Below are 26,529 nucleotides of genomic sequence, written 5' to 3' on the forward strand. Positions count from 1 at the left end.
AAGGGAAGCTAAAATTACTGCTTCATCTCCTGTGGGTTCTTTGGGGTTTGGATAGAGTAAACTTAAAACATATTTGAATGCTGACTTTTTCTGTGATACTCACTTTTGGAATCTGTGCATTCCTACATTCAGAAAGGGTAATCACAGCTAGTACCCAGCATCCAATGGCAGCCAAGAGTTCTACTCTGGAGACAATTTTCGTTCTTTCTTTCTTTCCTTCTTTCATTCCTTCCTTCTTTCTCTTTATCTTTTTTCTTTTATTCTTCCTTCCATCCTTCTTCTCTTTTCCTTTCTTTCTCTTTCTTTCCTTCCTTCCTTCCTTCCTTCCTTCCTTCCTTCCTTCCTTCCTTTCCTTCCTTCCTTCCTTCCTTCCTTCCTTTCTTTCTCTCTCTCTTCCTTCTTTTCCTTCCTTCCTTCTTTCTTCTCTCTTTTTTCTTTTATCTTTGTTTCTCTCTCAATTTTCTCCCTCCCTCCTTCCCTCCTTTATTCCTTCTCTTTTGCCTGTTTTACATTTCAATGTGTAAGCAAATGGTGATTAAAGGACAATAGGCTTAAAATATTCTAAAACAAGGGTGTTAAGAATTGAATATACTGATAAAATTTGTTTCCAAAAGGAAGGGTTATATACTAGGGAGAGTGTAAATGAGTTCAACCATTGTGGAAAACAGTGTGGCAATTCCTCAAAGATTTAAAAAGAGAACTACCATTCAACCCAGCAATTCCATGACTGGGTATGCACCCAAAGGAATATAAATCATTCTTTCATGAAGACACATGAACATGTATGTTCCTTGCAGCACTGTTCACAATAGCAAAGAATCAACCTAAATGCCTGTCAGTGGTAGACTGGATAAAGAAAACTCAGTATACCATTGAATACTACACAGCCATAACAAATGAGATCCTGTCCTATACAGGGACATGGATGGAGCTAGAGGCCATTATGCTTGGCAAACTAATGCAGGAACAGAAATCAAATACTGCATATTATCACGTATAAGAGGGAGCTAAATGATGAGAACACATGGACACACAGAGGGGAACAACAGACGCTGGGGCCTATCGGAGGGTGGAGGCTGGGAGGAGGGAGAGGATCAGGAAAAATAACTTAACGGGTACTAGGCTTCATACCTTGGTAGTGAAATAATCTGTACCTCAAACCCCCATGACATGAGTTTACCTATATAACAGACCTGCACATGTACCACTAAACTTAAAAGTAAAGTTTTTAAAAAAGTTTTCAATCTACGAAGTTGAGATTTACCAGAAAGATTATTCAAATGATTTTGATATATTAAAACATTAGTGCACAAGGAAACAATAAAAAGTTATTATTATAGAAGATATAAAACATGTTCCTCTACCTAATATCTGTGCAACCAAACCTACTATGTACCAAGGTATTTATCAACATTCTTTCTGAAATTTTTGTCATTTTGTATAATTTTAATCATATTTCTTTTAAAAACGTTTATGGCATGCTAAGTTATGTGTTGGCTTACTACAGAAAGGGCATAAAATAGCAATTCTTAAACTTTATATTTGCAATGAAATACATTTTGGCTTTAGGCAATAGGAACATAACCTTTTTTTGGATGAAAGATTACTGTAACATTTTTTCTTCATTATCCGACATCTTTGTCATTTTCTTAACTTATATTACTAATTACAGTTCCCTACATTTTCAAAAAAAAGTCTAATATTGACATTTATTTCTCGGTAGCAAACTTTGGCTATTGTTTTTTCTACTAATTTCGGGCAAAAATGAAGTATTAATTTCAGTTACAAAATATAGCTTAGTAAGATCTAAACCAAATAAAATTCACATTCTAAAGTCTACAAACAAGTTTTAGAAAGGTATTTTGAACATTAAACTTATTTATTAAATTTAACTTTTGTCTTCTAAGGACCAGAGTTCTTACAATTACTATGAAGCTCCTATTCTATAATCATAGCCTGGGTTCGTTGTCAACGCTTCATTAGACAGGCTACTTTTTTCTTTCTTTTTTTTTTTGGGAGACAGGGTCTCGCTATGTCGCCCAGGCTGGAGTGAAGTGGCACAATCTTGGCTTTCACCTCCATCTCCCAGGTTCAGGTGATTCTCATACCTCAGCCACTTGAGTAGCTGGGACTACAGGATTTCACCATATTGCCCAGGCTGGTCTCGAACTCCTGAGCTCAGGCAGCCCACCCACCTTGGCCTCCCAAAGTGCTAGGATTATAGGCATGAACCACCGCACCCAGCCAATTTCTTAATTCTTAGACTAAATCTACAGGGGACACACTTTTTCCAACATTAGCTGCAAAGGGTTTTTTTCCTTCACACTTAAGTCACAGTCAGTTAGTAGTTTTTTTGTTTTTGTTTTTGTTTCTGTTTTTGTTTTCCTGTATTTTTGTTTCCTTGTTTGTTTGCTTTTATTTGGGAAAACGCCTTTTTTGATAGTAAGAAATTACTTTTTACAACGTGAGGTCAAAAACAGCATGCGGTGATTTTTCTTCCACACCTATACACACCTTTTTATTCCTGCCTCTTGCTGTAAGTAGTTGCACAGTTAAAAGCAGAATGGACTTAACGAAGTATCATTTATATTTATAATTGCTGTATTTGTAATTCTGCTAGAAATGAATTCTGTTATAATCAAAGGTTACATGTTATCTGAATTCTTGAAAAATATGTAAAAATAATGCTCTTGTGACTTTTCATAGGTTTATAGTCTATAAACACTAATTTTAATCAATAATTCATATCATTTATGATTAATTTTATTACCAGAAACAGATAATAATAGACGTAGGCCTAATTATTTTGTGACAGCTGGTGTGTTTGGAGTATTTGCTATCACCCTTAAATATGATACCCTGGCTGGAAAATATTAATTTGATAATGTACCTTTAAGAAATTACATAAAATATGCAAAAGCATAACCTTATGCACATTTTTAAAGCAAGGCCTTCTTGTAGGAAAAATATTACATCACGCATGAAGATGTTTTGTTTTCTATTATTATTTGAATTTATTTTAAAAGCCATTACTGCTCTGTATATGTGTGTGTATATATGTATATACACACGCATATGTATGAAACCAGAAATTCCAGGTTCATCATATTCTACACAGATTTCATTTTTTGTTGCCCTAACTTATTCTTAATCATTGAAAGTACTGAAAATCAATACCTGTTTGATAAATCAAGATGTGTGATCAAGGTAAAAATGCCATAGTTATTACATATAAAACTTTCTTATCATTACTTTTGTAGTAACTTTTAAAAGGGGTGGTGGTGGTGTGGGATACCTTTACAAAGTCCAACTTGGCTGCTTGACTGCTTTCACTGGCCTGGCTAACACTTATGTCTGCCCAGGGAAGGAGCAGGGAGTGTGTAGAGGGAAATGACCTCTGCTGCTGTACTGCTTTGAGTTCCTCTCTGAGCTTGGCATTTACATGTGTCTGTTTCATTTAATACTCTCAATAACCCTGTGGGGAAGGTGAGATCATCTTCGCCATTTCACAAAAAGCTTTAGCAAATAATTGTGCAGAAACATCCTTATGAGGATTTGTACTCCCATCTGAAACTAGAAGCCAAACTTATTCTATTGAGTGATGACTGCCTCTCATATCTAACTGCAAAAAGGCACAGTTGCTTACTCCTTCCTACTTCACTGCTTTTTCATTCATCCAATCATCTATTCAAGGTATAAATTTCTGGTGGCAATTTACAAGATCCAGTGCCAGATTCTATGAAGGGTAAAATGTTGAGTCCTGCCCTCAAATAGGGAAGACAGAGAAGGTACACAAATAATATCATTTCCACAGTGGTTTCATTCATTTAAGAGACGTGTTAATTACTACTCTGTGCCAGGTGTTGTACTGGATATTGGGGAACAGAGGTGAATGAATATGATTCTCACATTCATGGACCCAGAGCAGTTTAATGCAATATTGTATCTAAGCCTAGTGCTTTACCAGGTCACATCTCATAGCCTATCCAATATATTAAAATGCACACACATTCTACGTTAAATACACGTGTTTGCCGTTTAATCTAGTTTGAAGTACTTGGAGAATTGGAAGAACCAGTCACCGAGTGTGGAAAATTGTTCTCAGATCTTCCCCCTTCCCTGTACACACACCGGTTGCCAGGTGCCTTTGCAGTTCCTCCCCACCCCATCAATGTTGGGCTTTGGGCAGTAGAATGTAGACAGAACTAACACTGTGCTGACCTCGACACTGGAAGCCACTGCATCTTTCTGTTTGCCTCTGTCCTGGTTCTGTCATTGCGTGTAAAGAACATGCTCCCGCTAATACTGTCTCATAGAGGGCATGAGACTAAATGAGGTAGCCTATGGGATGGTCGTAGAGATGCACCTGGCACGAATGCTCCGGAAATGGCATGGCGCCTTTGCCATTATTACTTCTGTTACTACTACCATGTTACTCTGTTTTGATGTATACTTGTCTAGAAGGTTGTGCATGATTTTTAGATTTTGGATAAATATTACCAAATTACTCAACCACTAGCAGGAAAAGGTGATGTTCATTTCAACTTGAGGTCAAAAGTGTTGGGAGATCGGGATTCCTAGGAGGCAGATCACAGACTCCAGCTCAGTCCAAGACCTGGAAGGCAAAGAACCTCCACGAGGGTAATGCCCTCATAAGGACTCTCCGTTTGGACTCTTAAGGGGGTGTCCGCCCCATCAAAACTCCAGAGGCTGCTAGCCTTCCTCCTTCCAGAAAAGGAAATAACCACCGCGCCGGTCCTAGCTGTGGCCGGAGGTTCAAGCGCTCGGGCTGCAGGGACTAGTAGGGGCGCGCGATCTGTAGTGGCCTCCGTCTTCCTTGTACCGCAGGACGCAGAAACCCGCCCCGCTTTCCTCCAGACCTCACCGCCCGAAAGACCCTCCAAGACCCTCTCGAGGCGCCCGCAGTGCTCCTTAATTCGCAGCTCCACAGAATGAGATCAGCGTGGCAGCTCCCTTTCAGGACAGCTCCCAAGAGAGGTGAGAGCAGCCCCTAAAACTCAAGCAGGAAAGGCATTTCTTCCTAACCGGGGTTGAGAGTGCCGCGCGCTGCCAGCAGATGGCGACAGAGGATGAGCCTGCGGAAAGCTGGTAAGCGGAAGGCGGAGCCGAGGCGAGGACCGACATCCCTCATGCCAATGGCAGCACCGCGTGGAAATGGTTTACCCAGTCCTCAGTTCTCTAGGACAGAGCTTGAGCCTTCTGGGAAACCGCATTTCCCTGACTGAGTGTTGGGGAAGCTCGAGTGGTTAGTGGGGGTGTCAAGTTGGGAAGCTGGACGTTCACTTCCTTGTGCTCCTCTGAGAACCATCTGTTGGTCTAAAGGTGCTAGAACTGGGGCTGGTGAGCCCCTTGGGGCCACCTCAAGGGCTAACAAGATCTCAAATGCTCTTCTCTCCGTCCCTTGTGGTATCCTGGATTATTGTGAAAATGTATAGGGATTCCTGGGGAAGGCTTAAGGATTAAAATATAAAATATATAGGTTTAAATATAAATAACTTTATATATATATATAAATTTTTTTCTTGTAAACCAATACAGTAGGAAGTTTAATTCCTTAACTTTTGTTTTTCTCCCTAGCCTTTTTATAGCCAACAAGAGCAAAAGCACACTGCAATTTCTAAACTAATTGCAGGCGTTTTCTGCTCCTTGAAGCCTGGGAATTAATTTATATGCTCAGTCCCTTTTCCCTTAGCTGGCCATTGAAGAAATTGAACCACAGGATTGGACTGTCCAGAATCATTAGCCAGAGTTCATTTTGAGTGGATATCTTTTAGTTCTTCTTCAACACTATAACCAACCTTTACCAAAAGCAAAAACAAAACAAAAAACTGCAGACACCAGTGAGTTCTGTTCACAAAGAATGACTCCTTATGTCATCACACCAGCAAGGAATGGACCAGCCTCTGATTTTCTCTTCTTGGCTGACTTTATAAGGTTGGATGCAGCCCATGAGGATCATGCAGCAAAGACAGAAAGTGCTGGAGAAGCCCCACGTGCAGGGCCTCACCTTTGGCTAGTTTGTATGTTTCCACTTCATGTAGCTGTTGGAACACCAGTCTCTTTAATGTGCTCTATGGGATAGCCGTTACCTTCCACTAATTTATGTCTATGACATATAAACCTAAAGTATCCTTTTAAAAATTTTATTCAGTTGGAGGAAATTTTCGTGCCTGCCAGATAGTGTTAAGCACTGGGATTGCCAAGATGAATCTAACATTGTCCTCACCATCCATTAAGTCACAATCTAGTAGATGAGTAAAAGTAAAAAAATTTAAAAACAGAGTTATAAACATAATACCGAAGTGAACAGGCTGCAGTGGTAGCACAGAGAGTGCTTCAGGGATGCCATCACAGAGGTGGTAACATTTGAGATATAGATTCCAAATTCAGATGTGTTTGCTGTTGCAAAATTCCAGGGTCTATGTGCCCAGTTCCTGAACATGCCAGTGATAATTTTTACCTAAAATTTAGGTGGCAAATGAATCGTATTATAACCACTTGGAACCACTGTGTTTCTGGTTCGTCTTGTGAAACCCATCGTTGGTTCAGAGGGATGGAGGCAGAGGTCATACAGCAGGTAAGCTCAAGCAGTGATATATGACAGGGCTTTCAGAATTGGGGCCGTGAAGAGCAGGCTTTATTTGCATGCTATTTAAAAACAAGTTTTTGCAACTGATTTATCCTATAAAACACTTACATGAATAACTCAGTGGAGATTTATTTGCAATAGTAGGATCAGGTGATTTGAGATCTTTAATGTGTGTGGTTGTAGCAGGATTCTGAATATTCAATCTTTGCTGGATGCATAGTTTGCAAATATTTTCTCTCATTCTGTAGGTTGTGTGTTTAGCATGTTGATAGGTTCTTTTGCTGTGCAGAAGCTTTAATTAGGTCCCATTTGCCAATTTTTGGTTTTGTTGCAATTGCTTTGGGTGTCTTTGTCATGAAATCTTTGCCAGTAATTATTGGCATATTTTCTTGAAGACAGCATCTTTTTTCTAACATTCCATGGGTTCAACCTGATGATCTTGAAGTAATGACTCTTGTTTACCTTTCTCTTCATTGCAGGTCTCAAGTTTCTCATCATTTAATAATTTATACAAGCTCTCGTTTGTCTCTTTAATATTACACAGAATAGAATCGATAGAATAACCAAACTCAATAAGGGCATGCACATTACATCCACGTTGATAAAAATGACCAAAGGTATGCAAAGCAACCAATTTGCCAGATGCATTAAACACTGGGGAGCCTGAAGACCCATCAGAGAAACAAGTATCATAACTAAGCGTGTGCATGTTACAAACCTCTGATAGGAAACTTCTTTGGGTAAACATAGGGTATACACTACTGGTGGTATCACGGAGATCTACCAACCCATCTTGACAATCGTTTGGATATTTTTTCAATCGTTCATTTAGAGGAATCACAATACAACCATCTATTTTCTTGATCTGGCCTTGGGGATGACCAATTAAATAAATCAAACCAGTAGATGGTTGAGGAGAAATCTGTCGCCATAGTCCTGGAGGAAATGCATTTCCATTTTCTTTTAGTTTTAGAATGGCATAATCTAGAGTTTTATTGGAAAAAAGCCATGGCTCAATGGAAAACCAATTGTCAGGAGTAGGGCAGAACTCTGTATAAGTGAAGGTTACCTTAGCACATTTGGTAATTATATCTGGCCACAAACTTTCACATGTGTTTTCACCTGCTATAAGATGTACAACGTGTCGACAGGTGAAAATATAACCACCATTGAAGACAAAGCAAGTAGCATTGCCTGTGTTTCCATTATTGTCCCATTGCATGAACCCAACTGACTTGCTATGATATGTAAGCTGTTCACAGGTTGCAACTGGAACAGAATTTGCAGTCATTTTTCCAAAGTCCTTTTTATATATGTTGAATTGCTTAGATGGTGAAACATCCATTCTCTTTTGTTCTTCCTGAAAATATTTTCTTATCCACTGTGCCTCCTCCTTAAAATTCGGATACTGATGCATAATGGCTTCATTCAACATTTGAGAATTCTTTAAGAGGTTAATTGCCTCCTTTTGGACATCCAGATTAATAGCATACTGCCTACCCAGATATGGTCTCCGCCTAACTTGTGAGTTTATTTGCGAATATTTTCGGGTCAAACTATGAATGTAATAATTTCTAATCCTGGGAATTGTCTGGTGAGTTTTACCTTTAATATAATGGCTTAGATCCTGAGGTAGGAGAATTTGCTCTCTGCTGTGTTCTACATCTTTGGTCTCTCCATCTTTCTCTGGTTCATGGACTTTTTTCTTAGGTTGTATCAGACTCTGGTGATTAACTTCATCAGTGGCATTTTCATTCTGTTTAATTTTTTTATGGATATCTTTCCGTTGTGATTTTTTTTTGAAATGTCCATTTCTAAGACTTTTCCAGATACTTCATCCACCATGGACTGTTTTCCATAAATTTTCTTATGACCTTCCTTTAGTTTCCATTCAAATTCACCTATGTCAGACCGAAAACGGCCATCCTTGCATAAGGCTCCTTCAATAGTCTCACCCTTCAAGGCATAAATACAAAGTTTACTTCCTTTTTCATGAAGTTCCTTTATCTTAACAATCCTCTTTATTGTCCTTCCTATAGCAACAACATGAAAAAGAATGCATTCCATGTTTGGATTTTCACATTGGCGTAATGTGTGTCCATCTTCTTTGCTACTCTTTCTTTGATGAAATATAATTTTAAAATGAGAATCACTAGGCAGGCACTTGAGAGGCATTCCTAAATTTATATGTCCATCTATTGTCTTTTCTTCATAAACAATAATATTCTTATTAAACTGATTCTTCATCCTTTCACTGAAATAGTCATTAGCACTCAGGGCTGAGTAGATACTCTCACTGGGTTTACCATATGCTGTAAACACACTACGGTCTAATTTTCTGGAGTTTTCATTCAAACTAAAGGTGAAACAACATTCTTTGTTGTTCAAATTTGGATTCTGCATTTCAAGGGCTGTTTCATGCTTACTGACTTCACTTTCAGGCTTAAAGGTGCTGCTACACTTTCTTATGCCAGATAGACAATGATCAACAGGTGTGTCAGCACATGTCCGCTTCATGACAGTATCCTTAAAAAGGAAAGGTTAAAGAGGTTAAAAGGAATAATCACCCTTAATAATGTTTTATATTTTTCTAATGATAGAATAGATATTCTGAATAAAAATTGGATAATATAATGGTTAACGAATAATGGAGAAAAAAATCAATCACTGTTCTATCACCAGAGATATTCATTCCACATTTTATTTTAATTTTTATTTTTTTCTCTGTATACTTTGATTTTGTTTTCTGATTTTTAAAAGTAGTATTTTGATTTTCAATAAGGGTCCAAAGACCATTTAATGGGGGAAATATCATCTTTGTAACAAATGGTGCTAGAATAACTGGATATCCAGATGCAAAGAAATGAGTTATACCTAACTTGAAATGGATCAGAAATAGCCCTCTATTATTTCATATGCAGATCTAAATCTTATGTTTCTTAAATACTATGTTGCATGTGACTTTATTTTTCACTAGGCAACGTGTCACTACTTTGTGCATTAAGCAACCTTTGAAACCATAAGTTGAGGGGCTATAGAATATTTCACTGTATAATAATTTGTAATCCATCCTTTCATTGCTGAATATTTAGATTATTTCCAGATTTTTACTCTAAATATGACAAAATTTCCTACAAATATAACATTTTTGTCTGCACATTTGAATATTTCCCTAGGTCATATTCCCAGGAGTGGAAATACCACAACTGAGGATATAAACATATTTTGCAACATATATTTTGCCTAACTGCCTTCCAGTGAATTGTATCAACTTACCCCATCCCTTCTCTCCAGGTGCTCAAGAAGACCAACTTCACCCCTATGGTTGATTCCCTAAAAGGATCTGAGTGTTACTATTTTAAATGTTTGCCAATTGCTATATAAAATCTATCTAATTTGACTGTTTTTAGAATGTACATTTATTCACTTACTAGTGAAGCTGGACTTACTTAATTTATCTTTTAGATATTTGAAACATCACCTTTTTTTTTTTTTTTTTTTTGAGAGGGAGTCTTGCTCTGTCGCCCAGGCTGGAGTGCAGTGGCCGGATCTCAGCTCATTGCAAGCTCTGCCTCCCGGGTTCACGCCATTCTCCTGCCTCAGCCTCCCGAGTAGCTGGGACTACAGGCGCCCACCACCTCGCCTGGCTAGTTCTTTGTATTTTTAGTAGAGATGGAGTTTCACCGGGTTAGCTAGGAGGGACTCGATCTCCTGACCTCGTGATCCGCCCGTCTCGGCCTCCCAAAGTGTTGGGATTACAGGCTTGAGCCACCGCGCCCGGCCTTTGAAACATCACCTTTCAAGGATTCCCATTAAAAATCTGCTTAGTTTCTGTTCTGTAAATGGTTTTGATAGCACTAAGAAAATATATCAAAATGACAGATAAATAATAGGATGGGATACATAAATAAATATAAATACTCAAATACAATCAGTTGGTAGTAGCCCAGGATACAAGATATTGAGAATCTGATGGCAACAGAAATGAAAAACATAAGTAAAAAACATTATATGACAGGAGTCAACATAACTTGGAAGGAAATCATTGTGAAGTCTGAAGTATTGGATCTAGTCTATATAAATAGAGGAATAAGCCTGGAGAGAGTAAAATCAGAAGGTACAGCTCAGCTTGGATCATTTGGTAGGTGAAATGGAATGAGCTTAGGTCTCAGGAATAGTGATTTCCTTTTTGTCTTGGGACTCTCCTATCGCCTCATGTTTTCAAATATTTATTGCCCAAATCTATCTCTGCAGCACTGACCTCTCATCTAAGCTCCAGATATTAATATTTTGTTGCCTCTTTGACATCTACTCTTGGATACGTCAGAGACATTTCACTCTTAGCCCCTTCAAAACCAGAGTCATAAAATTTAATTGTGCCCCTCTTCCTGTGTTGCTGAATCTGATAATGGTGTCATTACCCATTTGACTACTCAAGCTAGTATCCTGTGAATAGTCCTCAGCATCTCCTCCTTTCTCTTATATACTGTGTTTTTAAAAAACTATAAAATATATGCAGGCAAAAGCAGTTTATGACACCTTATATTTCATATAATAAACATCTATGTATCTCCTTCCCAACCTAAGAAATAGCACACTACAAATTACACTACAAATCATTAGAGGCATACAGTGTGTCCCTCCTTCATCTTATTTCCTTTTCTCCTTCTCATGGACCACCACTAAGTCTGAATTTGTTTTAAAATTATCATTGTCTTACACTTATTTAGGGACATATACATAGGTAGTAAAAGTATAAATAGTACACTGTTTCATTTTGCTGGTTTTGATTGTATATAAACAGATCCACCTGAATGTGTTCTTCTGTGATTTGCACTACTTTTTTATTTGATTTATTTATTTTTTTGAGACAGAGTCTCGCTCTGTCACCCAGGCTGGAGTGCAGTGGCACAGTCTTGGTTCACTGCAACCTCCCCCTCCCAGGTTTAAGCAATTCTCTGCCTCAACCTCCTGAGTAGCTGGGATTAAAGGCGCATACCACCACGCCTGGCTAATTTTTGCATTTTTAGTAGAGACGGGATTTCACCATCTTGGCCAGGCTGGTCTTGAACTCCTGACCTCGTGATTCACCCACCTCAGCCTTCCAAAGTGCTGGGATTACAGGCATGAGCCACTGCGCCTGGCCTGCACTACTTTTTTGAGGTTCATCTTAGTTGACGAAATTCTGTATCCACTTTTACAGTTAGAGATAATTCACTGAAGAAGTAAACTGTTTATGCACATTTCTGTTATTTCTGGGGTTTTTCTAATAAAAGCAGTGGTTAATTTTGCTATGAATATCCTCAAATATGTTTCCTGGTGCACATGTGCAAGGGTGTCTCTCAAGTATAGACTTAGAAGTAGAATTGCTCAACTTCAGAAATAGAGTTTAGCAATAAATATTTGAAAACATGAGGCAAGGAGAAAAAGAAAACGAGTAATCACCTTTATTATAATAGATATTGCCATATTATTTGACATAATGGTTGTACCACCTTGCACTTCCACCAATGAGAAATGAGAGTTTTCATTATTCCATGTCTTCATCAAAGCTTGGTGTTATCTATGTTTTAATGTTTCCCTATTTTGTGGGTGTGAAATAGCATCTTGTTGAGGGTTTAAACAGTAGTTTCCTAATTACTAATGAAATTGAACCCCTTTTCACACTTCGGTCTCTAAAATGCTTGTTTATGTCTTTTGTTCATTTTTATATTGGATTATTTGTCTTTTTATTATTGATTCTAGGAGTATTTTAAATATTGTAGATACAAATTACTTATTTATGATACATGTCAAACATCTATTCTGAATTTCTTCTTGATTTTTCATTCTCAGGTGTCATAAAGGAGTTAATTTAAATGTTGTCAAGTTTATTAATCTTTTTATATCATTAGAACACCTTTCACAGGATAATTCTGTTTTGTTTTGTTTTGTTTTCTAAAAATTGTAAAGGTTGCTTTTACCATTCAAGTTTTTAGTCGGGAATTATTTTTTGTATATAGCTTGAAGTAGGTGTCACTGTTTATTTTTTTGCATGTGGATAACCAGTTACTCCAGCGATGCTGACTGAATTGTTCATTCTTTCTCCACTGATCTGTACTGCCAGTTTTGCCACATAAGATTGTTATGGGTTGAACTGTGTCCCCTCAAAACTCACATGTTATAGACCTAACTCCTAGTACCTCAAAATGTGACCTTATTTGGATATGCAGTTCTTGTTGATATACTTAGTTAAAAATGAGGTCACACTGCAGTGGGATGGGCCCCTAATCCAATACCCCTGGTATCCTTAGAAAAGGGGGAAATATAGACATAGAGACAGACACACACAGAGTGAAGATGAGGTAAAGAGCCATAGGAAAAACATGGCCAACTATAAGCTAAGGAGAGAGTCCTGGAACAGATCTTTCCCTCACAGCCCTAACAGGTAATGAACTCTGCTGACATCTTGACCTTGGACTTTGAACCTCCAGAATCATGAGACAATGCATTTCTGTTGTTTAAGCCACATGGTCAGTGGTACTTTATTACCCCTAAGAGACTACATAGTCTGGACTTTTCTAACAAAATACATGATGCAGAGCCCTCATGATCTAATCACCCACCAAAGCCCCATCTCTTTAATGCCATCACCTTGGAGATTAGGATTTAAACATATGAATTGTGGGGGATGCAAAGATTCACACCATAGCACAAACTAATACAAAGATATTGTCATATCTTGAAATTTGTGAGTCTGTCTCTACTCTCTCTGTTCTGTTCCAATGGTATATTTTTCTGTATATTCACCAAATACTGTCTTAATTTTGAGTTTTTCTACTCATTAGTATATCTTGATATTGATTTATGTCTCATTTTCAAGTCTTCAACAAAATAATTTTCTCCATAAATGGTTAACAAATAATGTTTACATTTCTTCCTAAGTAAATAATATTTTTCTAGGCATTATAAAATAATTTTTGAGGGATTACATTTTCTGATATTGCTGACTAAGCTAAATCCATTGTTTTGTAAATATCAACCTTAAACCTAGCCAATTTCCTACATTATAATCATTCTAATATTTTATCTATAAATCTTTTTTGTTTCAAAAATAGATATGATACCATCTGTGAATATTTCATGAATATACTTTGTTCCCTTCTTTTTAATCCTCAAACATTATCTTTTACTATTTTTTCTTATCACACTGTATTGGCTAAATTAAATTTTATTTACCAGCTAAATAAAGGCAGTAATAGTGAGAACTCCTCTATTCTCCCTCATTGTAAAGGAAATACTTATAATGATTCATTATTTAACATGATGTTCCCTGTGAAATTTTTGAAGATGCCCTTAATCTGGCTAAGAAGCCTTCTGGTATGTTTATATTTATATATTTGACACTAATAGGGGCAGCCAAGATAAAGTAAGCCCATTATTGCCTATTATTTCCACTAATTAAAACTAAAGTCTTTGGAAAAATAAAAAAAGCAGCATCCTGAGCTTCTACTCTGGCCACCATGGAATAACATAGAACTAACTTATACTCCTGCCTGAAAATCCTGGAGAAATGGACAAAATACACAAAATGGTTTCCAAGACATTCAGCATTAGTCAAAGGACAGTGGTACTTGAGAAACAGAAAAACAATGATGCACACTCTATGACTGCCTGAGCTTACTGCCTGAAAAGAGGCTCTAGGCCATGGTGCAGGGAAAAGAATCCAGGCAAACCTCAGTAGCAACTGAGCTGAGGAAAAGGAACCAAGTTCTGGGAAGCCAATGGGTTTAGCTTTTGAAGGGCAGGAGAAGACTGTACAGAGAGGGTCCCCGTAAGTCTTCAGATGACTAGTGGTCTGCACAAGCATGTGAGGAAATCACTTAAGTCAGGGAAATCAACTACCGAAAAAGATTAGAAGGAACAATCCTTGGAGATCTTACAGGGCTGGGAATAGTTGCTGTTCCCACCAGACCTAGGGAAAACATCATAATTCATGGGGCATTGAGCACAACACCAAAAAGAACATTGCCTCAGCAATAGGGAAATATTAGCTCTATAATATACAGGCAAAACATTACAAGAAAAGAAAACTACAGGCCAATATAAACATAAATTCAAGAACTAATAGGTAAATACCAGGAATGCAAGGTTGGTTTAACTTTTGAAAAAACGTTATCACTGTAATAAACCAACTAGAAAAATTAAAATTTCTATATGTACATAGAATCATCTCAACAGACATAGAAAAAGCATTTGGTAAGCCTGACATCTATTTCTAATAATATCAGCAACCTAGGAATAAAAGGAAACTTATTCAATCTCATGAAGAACACTTACGAAAAACTTACAGGTAACATCATACTTAATGGTGTAGGATTGAATGCATTCCCCAGACTAGAAAAAAACGCAAGAATGTCTTCTCTGGCAGAATCTCTATACCATTATGCTGGAAGTTTTAGCCAGTGCAATAAAAAACAGAAATAAATAAAAGGCATCTGTATCAGAAAGAAATTGGTAAAATTATCTTAATTCATAGATGACAGGTAATCTATGTAGAAAACTCTGACAATATATGCAAGACTTTTGTCCTAAAATATATTGTAGGAAATTAAACTAGACCTGGCTGTCTTCCCCAATTCAGGTTCTGCTGAATGATCAAATGCAGCCCTGAGGAGCCCCCTTGGAGACAAGAGGGATGCCCCAAGTCTGAAGGAGTGAGGCAGAAGAACAGGACCTGGAGGCAGGGAACCTAAGGATGATTCACACTCACTTCCTAGAACTGAATCAAAAGGAAAATTCCACCTCTCCAAGTAACAAAAGAATCAGAGGCTCCTCCCTTTGCAGATTATGCCCCCAGTTCCTGCTTTCCACCGCATTGCAGATGAAACATGGAAAGTACCTCTAGTTGGTCCCCTCCCTCAACCAATAAAACTGGTTGTGGGCCACTGCTTCATTTACATAGGGTGTAAACAAAGTAACCAATGAGAAACCTCTAGAGGGTATTTAAACCCCAGAAAATTCTGCAACCAGTGTTCTTGAGCCCATTGCTCAAGCCTGCTCCTACTCTGTTGAGCATACTTTCACTTCAATAAATCTATGCTTTCGTTGCTTCTTTCTTTTGTTGCTTTGTTTGTATGTTTTTACTAAGTCTTTCTTTAAAATGCCAAGAAGCAGGACAACTTTTAGTGAAGACCCTGCATTGGTAACAGGAGGAGGATTGGGGAGTCACTCCCTCACTCCTAAACCTCAGAAGAAGTTGTTGCCTGGGGTGTGGATTCCTTGAGGGCCATGACAGGGTACTAAGTGGCCTGAGGATTCAGTGCCAGTCCTAGCTTGCCCTGTGAAACCTCTGCGGGAGGCGGTAGGGTCCAGAGGGAGGAAGCACACATCCAGGCTCTGCTACATATACCACCCACTGTGTGACCTTGGGCTACTTGTTTAACATCTTTGAGCTGTGCTTGGTAAGTGAGATAATATATGTGGAAGGCCAGGCTCTTATGGGGACCCTTGGTAAGTGTGAAGGGAGTGGAAACTTTTGAGGTAATCGTACTTGCATCCCTAAAGGAGGATTGAAAAACCTGCCCTCCTCCTAATCTCCTCAGAAGCTATCAAAAAAGCAAACATGCCAAACAAATGTAATTGTTCTTTCCACACTTTGATGGGACCTGAGTTCTTAAGGAGGCAGTACAGAAAAGTCCCCTTGCCAAAAAAGAGTGGAAGTGGAAGGAGGGTCTAGGGATAGCAAATTCCAACTAAAACATGTCTCTTCCTTTCCAGGGTTGTGGGAAAGTATGTGTTAGTGGTGGTGGGTTTTCTGCTTAAGGTATAGCAAGCTCTCTAACTAAATAGGGTAAATCAAATTATCTGGCTCATTCAGAGGGCAGGCAGCTCCCCTGTGACTTTACCCAAGGACATTCAAAGCAACTGCACATAGTTTGTTTTCCCTCTAAGTGAGAAAGGGGGAAGGTTACGGTTCTCTGTGCATCTCCCATTGAGATGTTAACCTGATTCTATCACTACCTCAGAGACCTGGTAAAAAATCTGGGGCTTGTCAAATGGAGAAATGGATGTCCAGGTCCAGAAGGGCTTTGCCCATGGCCTCTCATGTTCAGAGTCTACTGGAGAGCCAGGACTCCACCTGCCTGACAATCCCACTCTGGGTCTGGGTTCTTGCCACCATTCTGCATCAGAATCACCTGTGGGTTTCTTGAAACACAGATTGCTGAGCCCTAACCCAGAGGATCTGACAGAATATATCTACGGTGAGGCTTCAGTCTGTGTTGATTCTGCCATCCTAGGGGCCAGGCTTTGAGCACCCCTGAGTTAAGACAAAGAGCAGCTGACTAGGCCCAGCTACCTTAGCTCCTCTCTACTCTGAGGCCTTTCCTTGGTGGTCCTCAACTGCCTTCTCTTCAGTTAAGAGTCCTAGAAGCCAGTCACTCTTCCCTCTATAGCTCTGGGCTCCAGAAGAGAGGCACACATGGGAAACGAGGACCTGACTCTTTTGAATGTCTCTTCACTGAGCCCTAGAATGCTCTGTGGAAAGGGCCTTTGGGATGCAACATTTCACCTTACCAGGAGGGGAGTGTCTACAATTAAAATTAGAATAAATTATTGGATTGGGTAATCTGAATTCACTGTAGGCCTTGTAAGAGCTCATGTGTGGTCAGGCATATTTGGAGATGCCTGTTATGCTTTGTTGGTAAGAATAAAAGAGTTCTGAATTAGCAGAATTTAGAGCAACATGTTATGTCAGCAAGTTAGCTAGAGAAACAGAAATGACTGAGGAACAATAAGGAGGAAGTGACTATGGTCCAGGACACAAGTCAGAGTATAGATGGAATCTGAGCTGAGATTCTAAGATTCTGGAGTCTTCTATGTACCTTCTCAGTCTCGAGGCCTTGAAGCAGAGCAGGAATTGACCACATTCACAGCATTCCCAGTGAAATTATGCCCAACCCCTGTCAAGATAGCCAAAGAGGCAAATAATGCACCGGGAAGTAAATATCCAAGTGAAAGAGAGTAGGGGCAGGACTCTGCCTCCACCACCAATAATGCATTTTTCCATTGACTACCAGAACTTGCATCTCCACTGGTGCCATCCTCATTGGCTGTAAGACCTTTAAGAAACTAAGAAGCATTCTACCATAAATCTCATTCAAGGGAGTTAACTTTATCACTTGCATGAACACAGGACCAGTAGAATGACCAAACTTTACCTCATCGCTTGCCTCATTATTATGTGAAAATCTCCACCCAGGGAGGGACTTATCCACCATTTTTTGATCATGTGATGTAAGTACTAACATGATTTCTCACTGTGCCTGCACACTCTACAGTCCACCCAACACATACAATGATATTAGCATACCTCATGCTTTTCATGTCAGCTTTTTTTAAAACAGCAAAAAGACCTATCCTTGGGGAGCCATCTGGAGAACTCACTCCAGTGCTGTCTCCCTTGTATTCGAGAACAAGCCTCTAATAAAGCCTTGTCTGGGAAACTCCCTTGGCCTTGTGTCAATTTCTATTGCATGAGAGACTAAAAACTTGTGACTGGTAACACAAGAAACAGAAAGTTTTAGTGTGATGGATGCCACAACAGTGGCAGAGGTGGGGAACTGGACGACAGGGTGGGACCTGCAGGTGTTAAAAGCAGAAACAGCATGGGTAGGAGTGGTGGGCTCTGGAACAGCACAGAACCTTCTTATTCCTTGACTTTCTCTACCTTTTCTCCAGACTGTAACAGACTCAACCCTTGTCTTTCCCTGGCCCCTACTTCTAAGCCTGGCCAGGACTGGAAAAAAGAATAATAGCATAAAGAAAGAGAGAAAGTGGCCCCCATCCCACCTCTCTGACCCCGCCTGTCTGAAGAGGAAAACCCAGGCATGTTCCTTAGAGATTCCAAGTCTAATGGAAGGGACACAGGTACTGATTAGTGAGTCAACAAGCACTAGACTTATTGGTCAGTGAACAAGCACCCTTCTACCTCTGAACCTTTGTACTTGCTGCTTTCTCTATCTTCAGTGTTGTTCCCCCAGATATTTCTAGGACTCACCTCCTCACTCCTTTCAGGTCTCAGATATTACCTTATCAGAGAAGCCGATTATCACCACTTCCAAAACAGCCTCCACCATTCATTTCCCTTCCGCCCATATCAAAACACACACACACACACATATGTGCATGCAAACACATACACACAATTTATTTTTCCTTTCTCCCTCTATAGTATCAGCTCCAAGAGAATAAGGATATCACCGCATTCACTGGTATATCCTTGATGCCTGTGATGTACCAGGCATGTAGGTTTGCAAGAAATGTTCATTGAATAAATGATTGAATGAATACTATGTACTCACCACTGTCCTGGCCAATTAGAGACAAGGAAGAAAAAGGCAAAGTTCCTGTCAGTGATAAAGTGCTTGGGTTTTAGGGTCAAAACTCACTTGTCATTTCTGCTCCCTCTCTGACCTCCACAGTTTAAGCCCTACATTCTCCATCTCTTTTCCTTCACACCTCTCATCCACTCCACCCCCTCCTCTCTGCCCCTTCAGCTCCCAGTCTCAGGCCACCCCAGGCCCTCTCCTCTTTAGCCTGGATGTTTGTGGAACAGCCTCCACTCTCAACTCTTCTGTCCCTTCAAGCATCTTCCTATCCCCTCTTTTCCAAGGCCCATGAGGCTAGAGTGTTCTGGCCCCTGTCCACCCCGCCTCTGCCCCACCTTCTGCTGCTCAGCTCCTCTCCCCTTGGTCCCAGCTATGCTGCCCACTCAGGCCCCGGACAGGAAGCCCTAGCCATTCTCAGGGCTTGTGCACTCACCATTCTGTTTGGCTTTCCCTTGGGTCTCTTTAGGGCCACTTCAGGGGCCTCTTGACTTCCCCAGCCAGAGCAGCACTCCAAGGCACACACCTGCCACTTTCTGTTACCTTTGTATGTTCTTGATCCACTAGCGAAAACTTTCTATTTGTCTGTTTCCTGGATAGTCTCTTTCGCTCTTTAACATGTAAAGTTCACAAGAGCTGGGACTCTGTCCTTCTTTCACATGCCTAGTCCCTAAAGTAGAAGCTGGTCAACAAAGTTTGCTAACTGAGGGGCCAGGCTTCTAATGCATTCTGAACAAATACCTCCCCTCTGTTTTCTATCAAATTGGAAAACATTTCCCTCCAGGTGTGGTGAGACTCCCATAAGACGTGTATAATGTGCCCAACAGACTGTTGCATCTGGCATACATAACTTATGATCTTGACCATACAGTTTCCAGGGGACTCTTAAGTGTGGGGGATGCTGATGGAGTCGTGACTCCGTCTGGGGGATGCTGATGGAGTCGTGACTCCATCTGTGCAGAGCTTTTGTCTGGAGAGGGAGATTCCAGTGCTGGAGGTTTCTCCTTTGAGGAGTTTACGTAGGATGGAGGAAGCAAGGGTTTCTCGTCAAAGCGGCAAGACACACTCCAGAGACCCAGAGGTAATAGCAGAAAGTCTGCTAGGAGGAGCCACTCACAGTTCTCTGGACAAACTTAAAGCTGCATGATGTCAGGATGACTAACCTCTGTCACTTGTGCCTTGTACTTCTGATCTTTCTAGTTCTCATCTTGTCTGGTGACCTTGGAGAGAACAGTGCACCAGTCACATTGCCACTTCAATCACCCACTCCCTGCTCTGCCTTCATGCACCAGGTTTGCCTATTCTCCCAGGTACCCAGCAGCAAAATAAATTAAACAAGACCAAAATGAATAGAGAATATATCTTGTTCAAGATTGGAAGACTCAACATTGTTAAGATGCTAATCATCCACAATTGGGTTAATTTTTTTACACAATTAACACACAATTTACACAAACACACAAACTTTGATCCAGATATAGCACCATACAAAAAATAAATAAAACTTAAAATCAATTGCAGACTTAAATCTAAAACTACAAAACTCTGGAAGAAAACTTAGAAATGTTTTGTGATCTTAGATTTAGCACAGTTCTCTGATGTAAAAAACAAAAGCATGATCCACAAAGAGAAATATAGAGAAAGTGAACTTCATCAAAGTTGAAAACTTTTCCCTCCCAAACAGGACTAAGAGGATGAAAAGACAAGCCACACAGAGATAAAATATCAGCAATTATCACAAATATTATGAGAAAAGCAATATGACAAAGGACTTGTTTCCAAAATATGTAAAGCCCTCTCAAAATTCAGCAATAACCAACCAGGATAAAAACGGGCAAAATATTTTAATAGACACTTCACTAAAGGTATGTGGATGATATAAACACATGAAAAGATGCTCAAATCATGAGTCATTAGTGAAATGCAAATTAATACCACAAAAAGATGCCATTACATACCTATGAGAATGAATAAATCAGAAAAACTTTGTGTTGAAAAGTGTATGAAACAACTGGAACTCTCACACATTGGTAGCGAGCAAGGGAAATCATACAGCCATTTTGTAAACATTTTGACAATTTCCTATAAAATTAAAGTTATGTCATACACTTTCCATGACAGCAATTCCACTGCTAGGTGGACCCAAGAGAAATGAAAACTAATCTTCATGCAAAAACCTGTATGCAAATGTTCACAACAGCTTTATATACAAAGTCCCCAAATGGGAAACAGTTCAAATGCTTTTCAGTGAGTGAATGGATAAACAGATTTTGATATATTCACACAGTGAAATGCTACTCAGCAATAAAAAGAAAAACCTATCAATGCATGAACAAAACTTATGACACTTAAGTGGAATGTTCTAAGTGAAATAAGCCAGACTCAAAGGGTATGATTCAGTGTATGTTCCATTTACATGATGTTCCGGAAAAGGCAACACTAGAGTAATGAAGAGATTAGTGGTTACCAGGGACTGGGGTGAATAGGGGATTAGTGGGGAGAACAGGGAATTTTTTTAGAGTGATGGAACCACACAAGGAATTATTTAGGGTGATGGAACGGCTTTGCTTCTTGATTTTGGTCATGGTTACATTACTGTAGGCATTTGTTATAGGCCATTCAACTGTATACCAGAAAGATTGAATTTTACTGTCTATGAAATAAATAAATTTAAAGGAAATAATAAAAGTTAAAGCCTTTCAAATAATCTGTAAGACAGTTAATTGGGTGTAGGGGTTTTTGTGTTCATTTCTATCACTTTTTTTGTATCTTCTACTTTTTCCACTTTTTCTAAATTTATATTCCCTTGCTTTGTTGCCTCCTTTATTTTGACTTTTCCCTCTCGTTCTATTTTCCAGACAAATAGTTTGGCAGTTTTATACCCTAGTTCTGTTCTATCATTGGATGCCCTAGACTAGTACTGCCCAATAGAATGTCTGCAGTGATGGAAATGTTCCACATCTGTACTGTCTAATTCCACAGCCACAAGTGGTTGTTCTTAAGTACTTGACATGTGATGTAACTGAGAATTTGTACTATTCACCTTTTTCATTATTTGATTTTAGTTAAGTTGAATTTAAATTTAAATTTACATAATCACATGTGATTATTGGCAACTGTCTTGAACAAAATAGCCCTAAACATTTTAACATTAATATTTAACTTAACAAAGTCCAAAGTGAATTGAATAACTCCTCCTAAGCAATACAAAGATAAAGTCTGTAAACACGTCTCCTTTTTTACAGAAGAAAATCCAAAGACCTACACATGGAATTCAAAGAAAAAAAAGATACTGCAGCTATTCTCCAGAAAGCTATTCTACCCCTCTCCCACTTTTTAGGAGCCATACATGTATGGAAATGAATTCATGCCAGCTTAAGAATATCTATATGTGCCCTCTCAGTCACAAGGTTTGTGCTGAAATGGGTGAGCTGCTTAAGTTGGGACAATTAGGTGGCAAAGAGAAGTTTCCTCAGGAAACCAGGATAGACTCATTATTGGGAGAGTAAAGCACCTGATACTACTGCAGCTCTATTTGTCACTATGCAGAAAGCCAGCCAGGGGATAGCAAGAAAAGCAGAACATAGGAACTGAACACACAAACAAGTCCTTAAAGAAAGTGTATACCACTGAATGAAGAGCTCAGCTGAATTCTGGAATGTCCACTCATGTGAGCCAATGAATCCATTTTATTGTTTCACAATTAGAAAATATTTCTACTGGAAATATGGAAAGCTCTTATTGATATAAAGCCTATTGTGATCTTGGCACCATACTACCTTATCAGTACAGAAAGCATTATTTGCATACCACATTCTTGAATTCTCCTTATACAGCATCAAATAAAGCTATCTTGTCCCCCAAATATGTTTTCCTGTGTACATGACTATACTCAGGCCATTCCTTCATCCTTGATATGCTAGTGAAATGTCATTCATTCTTTTTAAAAAATAAATTAGTGTTAGACATACAAAATGCATAATTAATGTACATACTTAATGTATACACCTTGATGAGTATGGAGATACATTATTACCACAATCTATGCCGTCAACCTATCTATCACTTCCCAAAGTCTTTTTCTGCTGTCTTATTATTTTTGTAATAAGAACACTTAACATAAGGTCTATCATTTTAGCAAGAATTTGAGTGTACAATAGTGTTAACTATTGGCACCCAGGCTGTACAGATCCCTAGAACTTATTCACCTTGTATAAGGAAACTATGTACCGCCTGACTAACACCTCCATTTTCCGCTCTTCCCAGCCCAACAACCACTTCTACACCTATGAGTTTGACAATTTTAGATTTATTATTCATTAATAAATCATTTCTCATATGACACTGCTGTAGTTTCCTAAGTCTGAATTAAGCATTCTTCTATCTGTACTCTAAAATCACTTGTTTATGTCTCCAATTAGTATTATCAGTTTGCATATTTTGAGCAAAATAGTGTGGGTCAAAAACCAGTCTCTGCATTCTGACAGCCTAGGTTCAGATCCTTGCTCTGAAGTCCGTTACTTCTGCAACTATAAGCAAGTTGAGCTTCAGTTTCTTCTTTTGTAAAATAAGTATGATAATAATACTTACTGCATGTTCTATTAACTGTTAAATGGAATAATCAATATAATGGGACACAATTCCAGGCCTACAGTGTTTCCTCAGTAAACATTAGCTGATTATTTTTGCCTGTCTACACTTTCCAAGATTTTAAGTGCCTATATTGTTTGTTAGTCATCTTGTTGTCTTAAGACACGTTTAACACTGTTAACTCATACCCTATCATTTTGCTTTCCACAAGCACTCATGTGTATGAGCTCCCCAAATATATTTTAAACTACCTAAGAGAAAGACTTATAACTACCATTGTTTAAGAACTTATCTCCAAGAACCTCATATGGCACTATGGTTAGACTATCACTCCTGTGGGGAGTTGTAAAAAAGTAGACACACCTCTGAAACTTCAGGTCTAGTCCTCTGGTCATCTCCCGTGGCACTAAATGACTTGTTTTCTTCAGTCTTCATGGAATTCATGATGAGTTCAAAGAGAATATAACTAACTTCTACTAGTGGATAAGATGGAGAAACAAGGATTGAATTTATTCTGCCACGTGAAATGTCTAAAAAAAACCAAAAAAACAAGATCTATGAAATAACCACTTTCAAACACTGGACATCAGGTGGTGTGGGGCCTCATCTCTAATATCTGAGAAGAAAATCATACGAGGTAAGCCCTATGGACATTTAGCTTACTGTATGCAGTTTCCAAGGCATATCTTAGGAAGGAGAAACAGGCAGAGTCTTACAGTTTCCCTGAGTTGAGAAGACAAGGTGGGAGTTTGGGGAGGCCAGGATGACTGGAGCTTGTATGGCAGAGTACTAGGGAGAAGAGAGCCACAGGAGCACACAGTATCAGAGATCTGCAGTGGGTATCCCTTGAGATTTCAGCTTGGTCAATGCATGGGTGGAATGAAACGGCTGAAAAGGAACAGGAAAAGAATTACCCAAAAGGAGTAGATGTAACAATTTCTGAGGCTCATACAGGACTGTGTATAATTTCAGTTCACAAAAATCTGACTAGAAAACTTCATAATTGATGAAGTATCAGGGAGACTACTCAGAAAGGTATTTCTTCCATAGTGGGACAAAATTAGCACTAGTTCTTGTCCCACCTAAAAAATAAAAGCAAGCTTTGAAAGTATAAAATGGTTTCCATGTAAAATATCAACATACTAGAACAAAGCTCAAGAATATTGACAGGAATGTAAAAATTTCTGGCACCCAATGTTGTGAAATTAACAAAGCTTGATAACTAATAAAAAAATCAGCAAGCACTTAAAAAGTGGATAAATATGACCCATAATGACAGGAAACATCAGTGAATAGAGACAGGTCCAGAAGTGAGAGAGATGATAGAACTAGTAGTCAGAAACATTAAAAGTCATTACCTTGAATTTCTGGCCAAAAGGAGTAACAGGGACCGGATTTCCACCTAGTCTGAAAATAAAACAAAACAAAAAAGAGCAAAATATATGAAACCATGGTTTGCAAGGAACTGGACATGATGCAGTTAAGGACAATGACAATTGAAATGCATCCTATAATCGTTAGCAGACTACCTTGAAGGATTCCAGGCCAGTGTTGCAAGGAAGGGCGGCAAGACAAAGTTAGTTGGAATTCCAGATTTGAGGAGACAAAGCTGAGAGACCAGGGTGACAAGAGGTCACAGGCCACAAACCTGGCGGGAGACCTGCAAGAGAGGGAACTCCAGATATATGAAGAGGGTTGCCCTAAAGCATCCAGCTGTGTACTGATCAGAGCAGCAGCTGAGAAAACTTCTCAAGGCCGGGAAAGAACCACCCTAAAACTGTCATAGTCTATCTTTCCTCCAGCCCTCTCCCTGTGACCCTTTTACGGATCCCCATTTCCTCATTTCTAAATTAAGGACTTTGGCTCAGATCAAACTTGTATTGTTCGTGTGAATTGGTTCCTCTGAGCTTTTTAAAAAGGATTCCAGATCCCACCCTCACAGACTCTGATTCTCTATGTCGGGGTGTGGCTGTGGAATCTACACTTTTACCTGCCTCACCCCGCAACTCCCCTCTCAAACGCGCACCACATTGTTTGAACAGCTGCCTCTGTCACCGCAGGATGACCTCAATGCTTTCCTAAAGCCCCAGAACCTATGAAGGTCACCTGTGCTTGAAGCTGTGCTTGCTTACAGAAACAGAGACTGCATGTCAGTAACCACCATGCTACAAGATGGGAAACGAACTTAGAAGCGCTACCCTAACCTGAATCCTTGCTAATTATCATACCCAAATCTCTGCCTCGGGGAGAAATGCACCTTGCCAGGCACATGTAGTGTTGGGGTGCACAGGAAATACCAGACTGCTGCACTCAGCGCTTTCTGGAAAGCCCCACCTCTTTCCCGGAATCCTTGCTCTCCAACTACGTGCCCTAAAAGACCTTAAGAAGCACCCCCACACTACACCCCAGGCACTTTGAGCAGGAGCTCCCCTATCCATTCCTTGATCAGTGAATAGTTTCTGCTCTACTTAACGGAACCTGGTCTCATTCTATGGGCGCGAACGCGCCGAGCAAGGAAAGGACCCACCAGGGTCAAACGACCCTCTTGAGATTCAGGAAAACCCAGACGATCTCCAAATATCTTTTCAGGAGTAAAACTCTTGGTCTTTGAAGCTGAGGGGCGGGGAAGGGAATTACCACACTGGCGGCTGCCCAGCTCCCCATCCAAAACCTCCTTGACTTTGGGCCGAGATCCTTCTGCCTATTGCTTTTGTCAGCCATCCCCCTAAGAGAACTCCAGGTCCGACCCAGAAAAAGAAAAACCACTCACAGAACCGGAGAGTCTGTCCACAGAGTGCGCGCGCCAGTCAGTGCCCACCGCTCTGGATTCGCAGGTGCCGGAAAGGCTGGTCTTTTGTAGCTCTCAGCTGAACTTTTCCCGCCTAGAAGGGCACGCCGGCGCGCGGCAGGAGCCTGGGAATTGACACTCTCGCTGGCCAATGGACGAAGAGTCTCTGAAGG

The 26,529-nt window shown here is 39.6% G+C and overlaps 1 protein-coding gene across 1 annotated transcript; it reads right to left on the reverse strand.

Annotated features, from left to right (window-relative positions):
* Positions 1 to 5,618: 5,618 nt before the first annotated feature.
* On the reverse strand, positions 5,619 to 26,445 carry FAM111B (family with sequence similarity 111 member B). The gene is given in 5 exon segments (XM_030917211.1): positions 5,619 to 8,401; positions 8,404 to 9,136; positions 23,932 to 24,098; positions 24,927 to 24,975; positions 26,339 to 26,445. Coding segments are annotated over 3 exon segments (2,196 nt in total). The 5' UTR covers positions 24,013 to 24,098; positions 24,927 to 24,975; positions 26,339 to 26,445; the 3' UTR covers positions 5,619 to 7,019.
* Between the last annotated feature and the right edge of the window lie 84 nt (positions 26,446 to 26,529).

This window comes from Rhinopithecus roxellana, chromosome 15 (assembly GCF_007565055.1).
Source record: "Rhinopithecus roxellana isolate Shanxi Qingling chromosome 15, ASM756505v1, whole genome shotgun sequence".
Lineage (NCBI taxonomy): Eukaryota > Metazoa > Chordata > Mammalia > Primates > Cercopithecidae > Rhinopithecus > Rhinopithecus roxellana.